The 15,980-nt window shown below is 34.7% G+C and overlaps 1 protein-coding gene across 3 annotated transcripts in view; it reads left to right on the top strand.

Annotated features, from left to right (window-relative positions):
- Positions 1 to 15,980, top strand: part of LRRC7 (leucine rich repeat containing 7) — a 433,465-nt gene that overhangs the window by 298,037 nt on the left and 119,448 nt on the right. For all 3 annotated transcript variants that reach the window (XM_055585502.1, XM_055585503.1, XM_055585504.1), the window contains 4 exons: positions 8,280 to 8,409; positions 9,378 to 9,493; positions 13,200 to 13,269; positions 15,170 to 15,269. In XM_055585502.1, coding sequence (XP_055441477.1) covers positions 8,280 to 8,409; positions 9,378 to 9,493; positions 13,200 to 13,269; positions 15,170 to 15,269 — 416 coding nt within the window. The remainder of the gene's footprint in view (positions 1 to 8,279; positions 8,410 to 9,377; positions 9,494 to 13,199; positions 13,270 to 15,169; positions 15,270 to 15,980) is intronic.

The following is a 15,980-nucleotide window of genomic DNA, read 5'->3' as shown; positions in this document are numbered from 1 at the left end:
ATTTTGGAGCCCAGAAAAATAAAGTCTGACACTGTTTCCACTGTTTCCCCATCTATGTTAGATAGCCTTCAACAAATCATGATAGTCATCAACAATAATAAGCAAAAAGACATTTCTTTATTGATCCTTGCTTATGTTTATCTGTGTGAGGATTCGTAATATAACATGAGTGAAACATCCAGTTCTTAAAAACAAAATGTTAATACTTATATACAAAATATAATAATGCATTGTCATTATATATATATTATATATAGTAATAATATAATAATGGAATAATGCATTATTCTGCTCAGACTGCCATAACAAAATAACCATACATGAGTGGCTAAAACAGCAGACATTTATTACTCTAAATTCTGAAAGCTGAGAAGTCCAAAATCAGTATGGTAGCAAGGTGCATGCATGCTGAGTCACTTCAGTCGTGTCCGACTATTTGCAACCCCATGAACTGTAGCCCGCCAGGCTCCTCTGTCTATGGGATTCTACAGGCAAGAATACTAGAGTGGGTTGTCATGCCCTCCTCCAGGGTATCTTTCCAACCCAGGGATTGAACCCAAGTCTCTTATGTCTCCTGCATTGGCAAGCAAGTTCTTTACCACTAGCACCACCTTGGCATCCCCGTGCTAGCAAGGTAGCATACCTTGAATCATCCCTGATACTCCATACAACAGGCATTATAAACCAATTTTATAGATGAGAACACAGGGATTAATAAGTAGATGAAGTGCACTCAACTATTAAGTGACTATGCAAGCCTGTCTCAACATTTTTCTCATCCCCAACATTACTTCTATTGAGTTAAAAGTGAACAAAGAAAGTGAAGCCCAAAGTCATTTACTTTTATGTTTATTACCACCTGCATAATAGAAGATTTAATGGCATCTGATGGTTTCTAATGGTCATACATGAAGTTAAAGTGAAATTATACATTATCTATGTAATACAGTCATAATCGTGCTTCCTCATTAGCTCAGTAACTGAGGGTTAATAATAACCTCAAATGATACCCTGAGAAGGGCAATATCTTCTCATCCAACACTAATTCATGGAGACTGAACTAGAGAACAATGTAGTTTTAGATTTAGAGAACAGTTTTAGAACACTAAGTCAGTATTGTTGTTTAACATCAAGCATTACTGCCTCCAATAGTGTCTATAGGATTGACATGTGGTCGAAGGCAAAATTTTACCAACACAACTCTTGTAATATGTATACATGGATTTTAGCTGTCATTGACATATTTTGTGTGTGTGTTTCATGTTATCCTTGAAATATTAGCAAAGGACTTTAAAAATGTGTGGTCCCAAGACCAGCAACTTCTGTATTACTCAGGAGCTTGTTACAAACACAGAATCTAGGCCCCATTCCAAATCATTACATCTGAATCTGCATTTTAACAAGTTCACCTGGGGATCCATATGCACGCAAAAGATTGGGAAGTACTGCTGTGTGTTTTGTTTGTTTGGGTTTTTTGGTCATGCTGTTTGTGGGATCTTGGTTCCCCAATCAGGGGTTGAACCCATACCCTTGCAGTGAAAACATGGAGTCCTAACCACTGGACCACCAGGGAATTCCCTGGAAAGCACTTTTTTAAAGTATTCTACACTTCTTTGTAGCTTGTTTTTACTTTCATTGTGCACTATTATAGACAATAGAAAAAACTTCTTTAAAAAGATAGGTTTTTGTCTTTTTTATGCACAAACAATGCAGTTTTGGTGTGCTACAGGATGATTTGATATTTGTATATACTGCAAAATGGTTACTACAATAAGTCTAGTTAACATCTGTCACCATATATAGTTACAAATCCCTGGTGGCTCAACAGTAAAGAATCTGCCTGCAATGCAGGAGCCATAGGAGATGCAGGTTCAATCCCTGGGTCCGGAAGATCCCTCAGAGGAGAAGATGGGAACCCACTCCAGTATTCTTGCCTGGAGAATCCCACAGACAGAGGAGCCTAGGAGGTTACAGTCCATGGGGGCACAAAAGAGACATGACTTAGCAACTAAACAACAGCACAGTGCTATATTAGCTCGTCATGATTTATTTATTTTATAACTCAGAGTTGGTTCCTTTTGATCACTTTCACCCATTTTTCCTACTTGCCTAACCCCACCTCTGGTAAACACCAATTTGCTCACTGTATCTATGAGCTTGGTTATTTTTTCACTTTTTTGCTTATTTTTAAATTTCACATACAAGTGCAATCATAAAATCTTTGTCTTTCTCTGTCAGACTTATTTCACTTATTTTGGTCTATCCTTTGGATACCAGTGATCATGTGAGTAATATGGTACAACTGTACTCAGGATCCTGTAATAAAATACTTTAGGTGATTTATAGCAGGACAGCCATCAGTAAAGTCAGTTGGAATGTTATATTTTGAGTTTGAATCCTTTGAATTTCAGAGATAATTGAAGGATGTGTGTTTTGCACCTAATAGTTTTCTTTGTAACACAAAGGTGTAAAATAATTTCAGGGTATAAATTATTAATTCAACACAGCCCATGATCCAGTAAAAATATTATCTTTTTATTTCAGGAAGTGCTCACTTTACATTGTTGTGGGGACTATGAAAACAACCATGCACACTGAAACTGTACAAAATAATCTTTTTAATCAATGAGAAAAATTATGATAGTTTTCATGAAGGATCTTTAAACCCTTTCAAAACATCAAATACTGTTACTGTTGGTTATCAATATATTGGAAAAATGGAAAAATAATAAAACCAACATGTATTTAATGTACCATCATTGTAAACATTAGGAGCATTAAGAATTAAAGTGGGTTTTTTGTGAAAAAAAAAAAAAAAAAACAACTATCAAAATTACTTTTAACAGTACTTGCCTTGTTTTCATCATGTGAGTCATAATTCAGAGTGGACATCCTTTCTATGCATCAGTGAAATGTCATCCTCTTTTAAGCTTGGAGCAGCTTCCAAACTTCTATCCTTCGTGCTTTCAACACCATGAAATATCTCTAAAAGTTTCTTTAATGTAAAGTTTATTGCCGGGGTCACTTCCTCTGGGACATCATCCTTTTCATTACAACGACTTTCCTCCTTGATGTCAACAAGTTTTCCTTCACTAAGCTCCTCTGGCAGCAGATCTAAAGGCTCTTGAATAATGGCAAGCATTCCCATAGTCAGCTGTTTCTTCTATAATCCCACATATGTTCAGTTCAAATCCTAAGTGTTATTTGCACATTGTGCTGAAAGTTTCTGCTATACTGCATCCATATTACTTGCTGTTACTTCCTCCCATGATGCATGCATATTTTCAATTAAATGCTTTGTGTCGTATTTCTTCTAAAACTCAGCCAAAGAAACTGTCTGATCTCCAGTTGTAGCATCAAAACTTATTCCAAAATGTGTGTAAGATAATAGGCTTTCAAAATTGAAATAACAACTTGGTCCACCAGTTGAATTAATGAAGTTGTTCTTGGTGATAGAAAGCAAATTTTCATATTTTCATTTAAATCCCCAAGAAACTTAGGATGACCAAGAGCATTACCCAACAGGAGTAGTGCTTTAAATGCTAAATTTTGGTGCCGATGGTATCTCTTCACAGCTGATTGACAAGAAGGCAACACAACTACAGGATTTACTGTCCATATGTGAACTGAAGAGCAGATGCACAGAGGCTGATCAATGACAGACTGAAAAGAGTAATGAGACTCATCACTGATCATGATGCACGTCTGTTATTTACATTGTGATCTGTGGGCTGAAGAGTTAGCAGCAAAGCTTTTACTTCATGTAGTTATTCACAGTTAATATAGACCTTCCCTAGTGTCTCAGACAGTAAAGAATCTGCCTGCAATGCAGAAGAACCAAGTTTAATCCCTGGTTCAGAAAGATCTCCTGGATAAGGGAATGGCTACCCACTCTAGTAGTATTGCCTGGAAAATTCCATGCCTGGAAGGCTATAGTTCATGGGCTACAGTCCAAGAGCTAAACTCCATGCAGTCGCAAAGAGTCACACACAACTGAGTGACTAACAATTTCACAACTGATATCCCAAGGTAATTGGAATTTGAGCCATGTTGTTGGAAGACTAATGCTATTTAACAAATCCTGAGCATTTAACAAATCCTATGCATTACTTTGCTAGTGTGTGAGATGAGTGCAATTGTGCAGTAGCTTGAACATTCTTTGGCATTGCCTTTCTTTGGGATTGGAATGAAAACAACTTTTCTAGTCCTGTGACCACTGCTGAGTTTTCCAAATTTGCTGGCATGTTGAGTGCAGCACTTTCACAGCATCATCTTTTAGGATTTGAAATAGCTCAACTGGAATTCCATCACCTCCACTAGCTTTGTTCATAGTGACACTTCCTAAGGCCCACTTGATTTCACATTCCAAGATTCTGGGCTCTAGGTGAGTGATCACACCATAATAGTTATATAGGTCATGAAGATATTTTCTGTATAGTTCTTCTGTGTATTCTTGACACCTCTTCTTAATATCTTCTACTTCTGTTAGGTCCATACCATTGTTGTCCTTTATTGTGCCCATCTTTGCATGAAATGTACCCTTGGTATTTCTGATTTTATCCAAGAGATCTCTAATCTTTCCCAGTCTATTGTTTTCCTTTATTTCTTTGCATTGATCACTGAGGAAGGCTTTCTTATCTCTCCTTGTTACTCTCTGGAACTCTGTACTCAGATGGGTATATCTTCCCTTTTCTCCTTTGCCTTTCACTTCTCTTCTTTTCTCAGCTATTTGTAAAGCCTCCTCAGACAACCATTTTCCTTTATGCATTTTTTTTTTCTTGAGGATGGTCTTGATCACTGCCTCCTGTACAATGTCACACACCTCCGTCCATTGTTCTTCAGGCACTCTGTTTATCAGATCTAATCCCTTGAATCTATTTGTCACTTTCACTGTATAATCATAAGTGATTTGATTTAGGTCATACCTGAATGGTCTAGTGGTTTTCCCTACTTTCTTCAATTTAAGTAATGCTACAAAATTTAAAGTAATACTCAAATTCTCCAAGCCGGCTTCAACAGTACATGAACCACCACCTTATCTGCCTCCTGAGAAATCTATATGCATATCAAGAAGCAACAGTCAGAACTGGACATGGAACAACATGTGATTCCAAATTGGAAAAAGAGTGCCCCAAGGCTCTATCGGAGAAGTCAATGGCACCCCACTCCAGTACTCTTGCCTGGAAGTCCATGGGGTCGCTAAGAGTCGGACACGACTGAGCGACTTCACTTTCACTTTTTACTTTCATGCATTGGAGAAGGAAATGGCAACCCACTCCAGTGTTCTTGCCTGGAGAATCCCAGGGACGGGGGAGCCTGGTGGGCTGCCATCTATGGGGTCGCACAGATTTGGACACGACTGAAGTGACTTAGCAGCAGTAGCAGTAGCAAGGCTCTATATTGTTACCTTGCTTATTTAACTAGTATGCAGAATACATCATGTGAAATTCCAGGCTGGATGAAGCCCAAGCTGAATTACCAAATGCTGGGAGAGATATCACTAACCTCAGATATGTAGATGACACCACCGTTATGGCAGAAAGCAAAGAACTAAAGAGCCTCTTGATGAAAGTGAAAGAGGAGAGTGGAAAAGTTGGCTTAAAGCTCAACATTCAGAAAACTAAGATCATGGCATCTGCTCATCCCATCACTTCATGGCAAATAGGTGGGGAAACAATGGAAACATTGAGAGACTTTATTTTGAGGGCTCCAAAATCACTACAGATGGTGCCTGCAGCCATAAAATTAAAAGACACATGCTCCTTGGAAGAAAAGTTATGACCAACCTAGACAGCGTATTAGAAAGCAGAGACATTACCTTGCCGCCAAAGGTCTGTCTAGTCAAAGCTATGGCTTTTCCAGTAGTCATGTATGGATGTGAGATTTGGATTATGAAGAAAGTTCAGTGCCGAAGAATTGATGCTTTTGCACTGTGGTGTTGGAGAAGACTCTTGAGAGTCCCTTGGATTGCAAGGAGATAAATGAGTCCATCATAAAGGAAATCAGTCCTATTCATTGGTAGGACTGATGCTGAAGCTGAAGCTCCTATACTTTGGCCACCTGATGCAAAGAGCTGACTCATTAGAAAAGACTCAAAAGACTGAAGGAAGGAGAAGGGGACAAAAGAGGATGAGATGGTTGGATGGCATCACCAACTCGATTGACATGAGTTTGAGCAAGCTCCAAGATTTGGTGACAGACAGGGAAGCCTGGCCTGCTACCGTCATGGGGTCTCAAACAGTCGGACAAGACTGAGCAACTGAACTGAACTTAACTCTAGAGTTATTATTCATTTACCAGTTGGCTCAGTGGTAAATAAACCAACTGCCAATGCAGGAGACATAGGAGGACCATGTTTGATCCCTATATCAGGTTGGGAAGATCCCTTGAAGGAGGAAATGGCAATCCATTCCAGTATTCTTGCCTGGAGAACCCCATGGATAGAGGAGCCTGGCGGCTACAGTCTATGGGGTCACACGGAGTTAGACATGACTGAGCATGCATTGGACAGGACTGAGCATGCACACCAAAGCTATTATTCACAGCTGAATGCTGTGCTTCCCCACTTCTGGGTTCTAACCAGTTGAAGCTGTTAAGAACTATGAATCATGAGTTACCCTGATCAGGGTAAGGCTAGACTTGACTGAATTAGATTCTTCCCTTCCCATGAATAATAGGACTTGACTTACCCAATTGTACACAGACTTGTGAACTTATTCTACCCTCTCCATAATGCAAATTTTTCATTTTTAATGAGCATGATCATCATGATGCCCTGTTGCCACCCCCTTTTGGCACTGACCTCCCCCCTACCTCACCTACCAGTGCGCTACTAAGTGAATTTCTTCTGCATGTAAGCAGGGAATGTTCCCTTGCCTGGCAATTAATAAAATCAGCTTTGATTTTTGAGCTCTGATCCTTGTTTTATTTTTTGATATCCAAGATCATACACCTAATAAGCAACAGAGCTGGGACACAAATCCATTCTAACTTAAAACTCAAATGCTTAATTTCTGTGTCCACTTGTTAACTAAATGATGGGAATAAATTACCTTCAAGCCAGCTAGTTCCAAGATAAAGAAAAAGGAAGAGGATTTGACAACCTTATTCCAACTACTTCTAATTCATTCTTCCCTTTACAGTGGTGAGATCATTACCCTTGAGGGGTCCTTCCTGTTACAGCAAAGCAATGATATGAATGGTAGTAACAGTGTAATAATATTACCATCAAAGGAAACTTAAATATAGCTAGTGCTTACTCTGTGCCAGGCCCCCTTTCTTTCCCAACTGTCTCAAACCAAGCAATGAAATGTCTTGTTCCCTTGTGATAGCTTGAATGTGTATTCATGGGATTCCTTTGTGTAGATTTGGGGTAAAGTGGGCTAAGTTTGGAGTGGTGGGGATCTTGGCAAATTGGAGAACTGTGCTTATTTGAAGGCAGCTGTCATTACACTGCTTTCTTTACTTGTCATGGGAGAATAAAGGTCCAGTACTGGCAGATCATCCTTATTTTTCAAAAGACACCAAAAGTCTGGGTCATTATATAGAGTTTACCACTTTTTAAAATACTTTGTAAAGTAACTGATACACATCTGCAGGCTGAAATATGCCCTGTCTGTAGCATCTGCTACTGAAAGGCACAGGCGGAGAGGCAAGAAGGTACAGTGGAGTCACACTGTCTGCATTTAGGTACTAGCTTTCCTACTTTGGTGCAGCCTCGGGCTAGTTGCTTAGCCTCTTTATGCCTCTATTTCCTTATAAGTAAGAGAGGTTTAAAACAATAGATATCTGATAGAGTTTCTTTAAGGAAAATAGTTACTTCTATCTCTAAAATGCTTAGTAAAATACTTTGCATCTAATCAGTGGTTTTGTTGTTAAGATTTTGCCCCCTTCTCTTCTCTTTCTTGTACCTGCCATCTATACCTTTTACCTGCCCATGTACTTACATGCATTCATTCTAAGGATATACATTATTAGCATCTGACTAAAAGAGACATGTAAGTTGAATAAAGCAGACAAAACTTTTTGTCATTCTCAGGCTCAATTAAACGACAAGTGAATTAAGAAAGGAGAAAAATGAACTAGATTTATTTTACCAAATTGAACCACTTATTAAGAGATATTGAACCATTTGGTGGAACTGATAAATTAACTTACATAATATTAAGCAGTCACTACATAAATAACTTTAGTTGGTGAATTTTAATATGTGGGCTTTTCAAAATTTTTTTGCCATCTGACCTTTTAGAATGTCTAACTAATGTTATTTAACTTTCCAGTTTATCTTTATTAGAAGAATTTGACTGTAGCTGTAATGAACTGGAGTCTCTACCTTCTACTATTGGCTACCTTCACAGTCTTCGAACATTAGCAGTCGATGAGAACTTCCTTCCAGAATTGCCCAGAGAAGTGAGGAATAAATTTGTTTCTATTAATTAATTTTTAATGACTCTGTTTTGGATATAAATTTTAACAGGTGCATTAGCAGCATAGCTTCATGAGTTGAGCTGTGAATGCATATAGGAGTTATATATTTGTTAATCGTTCTTTTTAAAATAACAAGGGATAAGTTCTTATATTTGACCAAGGAAATGCATTTGACTTAAACATTGCTTGCCAAAAATTGTAATAAAATAAATTCATGCAAACGATTTATATATTTTGATTTTATGAACAGTTTTTAAATAAATTTGGAGATAATTATGTTTCCATTTCTAAGTGAAAGTTTTAATGTAAATAAGTTTTTTACAGTATGTTGCATAATATTATTTTAACTTCAGGATACACCAAAAGGGTTCATTAGCATTCATCTCCAAACGGGACTTTCATTTATTCATGTCAAGAAAAAACTGTGAAGTATGTTTTAAATTTAACATTTTCTATTAAATGCTTTCATAATCAGGAGCAGTAATCCATATATCATTTTCTTAGAGACAAAAGTTATAAATAAAAACAAAAGTACCATTGTAATGTGAAGTTAAACTAATTTTGCAAAGGAAATGTCAATAAGACTTCATGTTTGAGTATATATGATCTTTTATAAACAATATTATTAGTGCTTATTAAGGATAGACAAAAAAGGGATTTATGAAAACAATGAAGCTGACAAATATTCTAATCATAAAATTTAAAGGAAAATTATTCCTTTGTAACATGTATAAGAATATGAGATATACATTGCCTTAATATCTAAAGGAATATATTATATAGTATATTTTAAACATATTTTAAAGATACAATAAAAAATTAAACAATGCACATATTGAGTCTTAGAAGTGATAAGGAAATATATAAATCAATCAGATCACTTTATAAATTATAAATATTAATATAGAATAGTTTACACTGTGATCCTTTACTTTTTTTGTTACCTATAGATTGGAAGCTGTAAGAATGTAACAGTCATGTCTCTACGCTCCAATAAGCTGGAATTTCTTCCTGAAGAGATTGGACAGATGCAGAAACTAAGAGTCTTAAATCTGAGTGACAACAGGTATTTTTGAAACATTTCACAATCTCATTGTTTTCTAAAATCAAATTATTCCTTTTTATTAATAATTTTGGAAATTTTTCCTATGTCTTATGAAATATATGGGATGCAAATATTTATATAAATATGCAAATATTCAACTAGAAAATAGCAGAAACTAAATTATTTTTAAACTGATATTTCAAAAATTATATGCCAAAACCCTCCCATATGCAGAAAGCATAATATTATGACAACATGGAAAATAATTATAATAAAAATCTATAAAATTTGATAATAAAAATATGTGCATAGGTATGTATGTATGCACATATGTGTTTTCATATATACATTTATGTCTCCAGTAAATTAACTGAGCTATTTGTATACTGTCCACACCACCAAAACACTGGTAAGAATAATGCCAAGAACCTAATACTAAAAAGTCATGTTTTGTGCATTATAGTAAGGACAACCAAATGGTTATTTAGCCATGTTCAGAATGGAAAAGAAAGAATAGGTTCTCTTCTTGTGACTAAAGTGTTAAATTGATGAACAGGCAGAAAGAAAAAGTGAAAATGCAATTCATCTTTATCTCTACCACAAATATTCTCAAATAGCAAATGACAAAAATCAATATTGACTAAAAATAACTGCTAAAAAGATAAAGTGGTGATGGAATAGAACAGACTACTTGAACTCTGTGTTTTCATTAAGTTTCAGTCAGACAAATGATAATATGAGAAGCTGAGACTGCAACAAAACTATCAAAGATTAGCTTTTATAGAATCATGGAGAATGTTTAGATTCTAAAGTTTCAGTAAGTGTGGGAGTTGTTATTTGTTAGTCTGTCTGAGGGAAAAAAAAAACTAATAATGCATTTAGTAGCTCAATAATTGGAAAAGGAAATGGCAACCCACTCCAGTATTCTTGCCTAGAGAATCCCGTGGACAGAGGAGCCTGGTGGGCTGCTGTCCATGGGGTCGCACAGAGTCAGACATGACTGAAGCAACTTTTTAGCATGCATGCATGCATTGGAGAAGGAAATGGCAACCCACTCCAGTATTATTGCCTGGAGAATCACAGGAACAGAGGAGCCTGGTGGGCTGCCGTCTATGGGGTTGCACAGAGTCAGACACGACTGAAGCGACTTAGCAGCAGCAGCTCAACAATATTTTCATGTAAAGAATTAAACATTTTTTAAAAGCTTTGGAATTTTATTTTTAAAATCAAGGTGACCAAGAAGCTTCATAACTTGCTGCAACAAGAGTAATTCATTTCAAATCAACCCATTTCTTGTTTTGGCTCTTTGACAGGACAGTGAGGAGATGCATTAAATATTGTGTTCAACTTTCAGTAAGACATTTTTCAGAATTTTCTAATTATATTCTTGTAAACAATATTATAAATACGGTCATAGAGATATCATAGGAAGATGGGTTCCAGTGGGTTCAGTTACAGTCCCCAGTGGAACCAAGTTCCATTACTGTCAAACTGGAGGAAGAGTTTTCATGATGAGCTGGAAGTTTTTCCTGAATTCTTGGTCCGCTCAAATTTTATACATGAATAATTCACACAATATGGAAAATATGCTTATAAAATATTTAAGTGACCCATAGTTAGGACTACTAATGCAATTATTTATCCAACAAATATAGCCTATGTGAGTGTTTACCATAGGACAGTACATTGCTAAAAGCTATTACAAAAGATATTAATAAGACATTGAGAATCTCATAATACTAGGAATTTAAGTACTTCATCAGGTCAGAAATATAAGCTAATCTATCTCCTAATACAGTGATTGGAACATAATATAGAACCAAACTAATATTTTTAAATTGATGAATTAATCAGTGAATTTTTTTTAATTTTGGAGAGTATAGTTGCTTTACAATGTTGTGCAATAAATGAATCTTAACCTGAGATTAAAATCAATATTCAGTCAAAGCTGAGGTAAAAGTTGAATATCACTATCAGAGAATAAACTGCTTGAATAAAAGATTAAATATTATTTAATATTTAAAATGTTTAAAAGTCATGATTATTTAAAAGTTATTCTAAAAGTCATGATTACTCCAATTTTATATTCTCAATACAATAAATTTTAGAAGTTTGTCATTACAGTTAAGAAACGATGATTCATTTATACTATCAACTATAGGATTGCTCCTGTGATCAATTTACTGGACAGTTACAATACTAAATAAAGCCTCACTTTCAATGGTGGTGAAAGTGATGGTGGGGAAAAAAAATACAGGTAACATCTTCTCTGACAGTTTCTTTCTATATTCTACTTTTATGATTTGCCTGGTGATTTATCATGGATATTGTAAATGATTCTGGAGAGTTATCCCCTCGTGTAATTTTGATGTGGCAGAATTGATATTTTACTTTTAATTCATCTCCACATGATGTAAAAACTTCTCATAGCATCTTACTTTATAATTTCCAACTTAAACTAAAAAACCAAAATTAGAAATAGCTTTTATGAACAGTTTGGTTTAATGTTATAAATGCTAGTATAATATTATATTAAAAAATAATTATGATATAATTTGATCTCTTATTCTTTATATTCTTATGTTTTACAAGTACCTATTAGCTCAGCAAGGTCATTATATCCTTCCTAAAGTTTCCTAGCCAATGCACACTCTGTTATATGTTTATAGGCTTGTTGGTTGATAGAATTCCAACATATTAAAGATTTAACAGAAATTTTCATTCCAAGTCCTATCTAAAATGTTTGTCTGTATTCAAAAGTGAACATGCAGAAAGTAACAATAAATTCACTGGTGTGCCTTGCTTGTATTATTCACTGTGCTGACTAGCTATGATGGTAATTCATGTAATAACAATATATTGATCATCCACAATTCAGGTATATCTTATTTATGTTGAAGTAGGCAATTGGTGAGTTGACCCTCCATAGGCTGAAGCCAAAGCTTAATTGATAATTTTGATTGAATACAATTTAACATACCTTAAAATGCTATTTTTAAAGATTGCCTCTTTGAATATCTATTAAATATCTATTAAATGATGTATACAGGGTGGAAGAACAAAAGGACACACTTTCAAGAATCAATATAAAATTCAGAGCTGTAAATTCATTTAGTAATAAGATGGAAATGGCTCTTGCCCTCATAGAGTCTACAGTTTTAAAGAGATATTAAACAGTAACCCTAAAAAAAAAATAACTACAAAAATAAATATTGTAATTTCAAACTGAGATATGTCCATGAAGTAAAAGTGCTTTGAGACTAGATTGGGGAAAGAAATTTAAGTGAGGAGTCAAGAAATGCTTCTTTCAGAAACTGGCATTTCAGCTGACTAGAGAATCTGTGGAATTTTAGTTAAGTGAAGTATGGAAGAAAGAGTCTTCCAGGCAGAGAAAGGAGCTTGGCTATTCCTGGGAGTAGGCTGATTGAAGGCCAGTGGCACTGACGGGACTGTCAGGAAAAGAGTAGCAAAGAAGCCGTGCACAGGTTTGAGGAGACCAGATCTTAGAGGGTCTGACAAGGCATGGTAACAATTTAGAGTTTTATCCTATCATTTGAAGAGTTGTAGACTCAAGGTTTTCACTTTTAAATGATTTCTCAGGCTACTCAGTGGAGAAAGAAGTAAAGATAAGAATGAAATAAATAAGTTATAGTATTCTAAATAACTCTTCATTAAATGATCTTTATCCATCTTCACCCATGCTATTAGAAATTTCTTGTTTTTGCAGATTGAAGAATTTACCATTCTCATTTACCAAACTGAAGGAGCTTGCAGCTTTGTGGCTTTCTGACAATCAGGTAACATTTTTTTATTACCTGATTTATTTTGTTTATTAAAATGAACTATAATTGAAATGTTGAATTACTAATTTATTCTCAATAGATACCTTTCACAATTACTGCAAAATATAGATTCTTTATCCCCTGGAGGAGAGATTTTTATAAGGGTAGCAACTCAAATAAGTATTCCATTGCTATGGACAAGCAGTACTATAATTCTCATCCCTTTAAAATACTTCAATTTAGTATCTACTTCTTTCTCAGAAATCTAATACACAAAATGATCATTTTTCTAGGTGATACATACATCTCCTTAGAGGATGTACTTTAATTATACCTCTGAAGGTAAAGAATAAGAAATCATTACTGCAATCCCCATAAGAGGGAGTTACTATCTGTCATGTTCCTTTTTTCCCATGCTTTAATTAATATCAACTTAATTCTAAAAAATGTATTCAAAAATATTGTGATACCTTTTGTTGCTCTTATCAATATTTTCTGTGAAATTGCTATGATGTTAATACTTACACTTATGAAATTAGATTATAATTGAATCAGTAATTGAGTGTTAATGAATAATTTTATTAACTGGAAAATAAAAATAGTCGAAGGCATCTGATTTGCCACCACAAAAACTAGTGATAGACCATTTTGACATACTTTGGGTTTTTTTGGCTTTTTTCTTGTAATCTTAAAATTTTTAAATATCCTGCCCTAAAATATAAATTACCAAATGAAAACAAATCATCTTGGATTTAGTTTGTTATGATTATTTTCTGAGCATAAAAGTGACATTACCAGTAAATGAATTGTTCAGACATAAGTATTGGGCAATTTTTGTAAAAAAATTAAACCTCTGCAAAATGTTATGTAAGTGTGAGAATAATGTTTATATTCCTACAGTCATTACAGCACTTTCTTCCCTTCTACTAAGTAAAAAATTATATTGTCATTCAAATTCAAGTCATCAATGAACTGTAGATTTTTCAAATCATCAATATATCATTATAAAGTAAATCATTTCTGGAATCAATACAAACTACGCTAATGGACCAGTCTTTTCTACAGTCTTACACTGTAAAAAAAAATCTCATAATATCAGGATTTATATTCTTGTGGAAGAATGAACAGAACACTGGCTGCATCATTTAACTTTTATTTAGAACAGTGATTTAATGGGTTTCTAACTCAGTTTCATGAGACAAGTTGGCATCCTAAATTGCCATTGTACTTCACTCTTAATAAATGTCATGAAATAAGTGTAAACTATTAAACAATATGATTATTCTCAATGTTTATATATTGTATTTAAAACCAAAGTTTTAAAAACCTTCAAAAATTGTATTTCTGAAATAAAATTAATATAGAGAATTAAATATTATTATCCATAGGTAAATTCTTTGTGATATATCAGATACAAAGACAGTTGCTTATGTATATGTAGACTCTGTCTTTGGTTACAAAAATCTCTTTAAATGCTTATGTTTTAACTTAATTGAATTCATAGATGATCTTGTATAGTATGAACTTAATAGCAAGTTCCATTTGCCTTTTTAAGGCAACAGTTAATGAATATTTAGAACTATACCAAAAGTTTAATTAGTTGAAACAGTTTGACACATTTTGGTTTCTTCAAGGTAAAAGAAAAGGTATTGTTCAATAAAGATGAATAGGTTCTGAAAAAGAATATAATAAAGAAAAAGAAAATCTCACTATAAAACCCTTATAATTTCAAAATATTCCTCTACAGTAGTCTTATTTTATCTTATATTTTATTTTTTTGTTATTTTTTTCCTTACTTTTCTTTTAATTGTTCATTCAACACAGTGAGGCCAGACTGCTGACCTTTATCTTATATAAAAGAAATATTCTTTATATTTCTAATATTATTAATCTAATTTATCTCCTTTGCTTCCAGTCCAAAGCCCTTATCCCTTTACAAACTGAAGCCCATCCAGAAACAAAGCAAAGAGTATTGACCAACTACATGTTTCCCCAGCAACCTCGTGGTGATGAAGGTAAATGTAGAAATTTCTCCTATACTTGTATGATTATGGATAAAAGCGATTGATTTTATTCTAACTCTGACCAATACTAGCACATGGGCATGCCACATAAATCATTTGGGAGCTAACTCCAAACACAAATCTTATCTTCCATACTATAATATTTTATTAATAAGTGAAATTTCAAAAACATAACTCTTCCTTTTTATATTTATCATGAAAATAACATTGACTTTTAGGAGCAATATCTTATCTTGGTGAATTGAAAGGCACAAGACTTCTTAACCAAACATTCAGTTCAGTTCAGTCGCTCAATCATGTTAGACTATTTGTGACCCCATGGACTGCAGCATGCCAGGCCTCCCTGTCCATCACCAACTCCTGGAGTTTACTCAGACTCATGTCAATTGAGTCCGTGATGTCATCCAACCATCTCATACTCTGTTGTCCCCTTCTCCTTTTACCTTCAATCTTTCCCAGCATCAGAGTCTTTTCCAATGAGTCAGTTCTTCGCATCAGGTGGCCAAAGTATGGGAGTTTCAGCATCAGTCCTTCCAATGAATATTCAGGACTGATTTCCTTTAGGATGGACTGGTTGGATCTCCTTGCAGTCCAAGGGACTCTCAAGAGTCTTCTCCAACAACACAGTTCAAAAGCATCAATTCTTCAGCGCTCAGCTTTCTTTATGGTCCAACTCTCACATCCACACATGACTACTGGAAA

The sequence above is a fragment of the Bubalus kerabau genome, chromosome 6, assembly GCF_029407905.1.
Source record: "Bubalus kerabau isolate K-KA32 ecotype Philippines breed swamp buffalo chromosome 6, PCC_UOA_SB_1v2, whole genome shotgun sequence".
In the NCBI taxonomy this organism is placed as follows: domain Eukaryota; kingdom Metazoa; phylum Chordata; class Mammalia; order Artiodactyla; family Bovidae; genus Bubalus; species Bubalus kerabau.
Note: the sequence above shows the minus strand (reverse complement) of the source record. Positions and strands in the feature narration are given on the sequence as shown.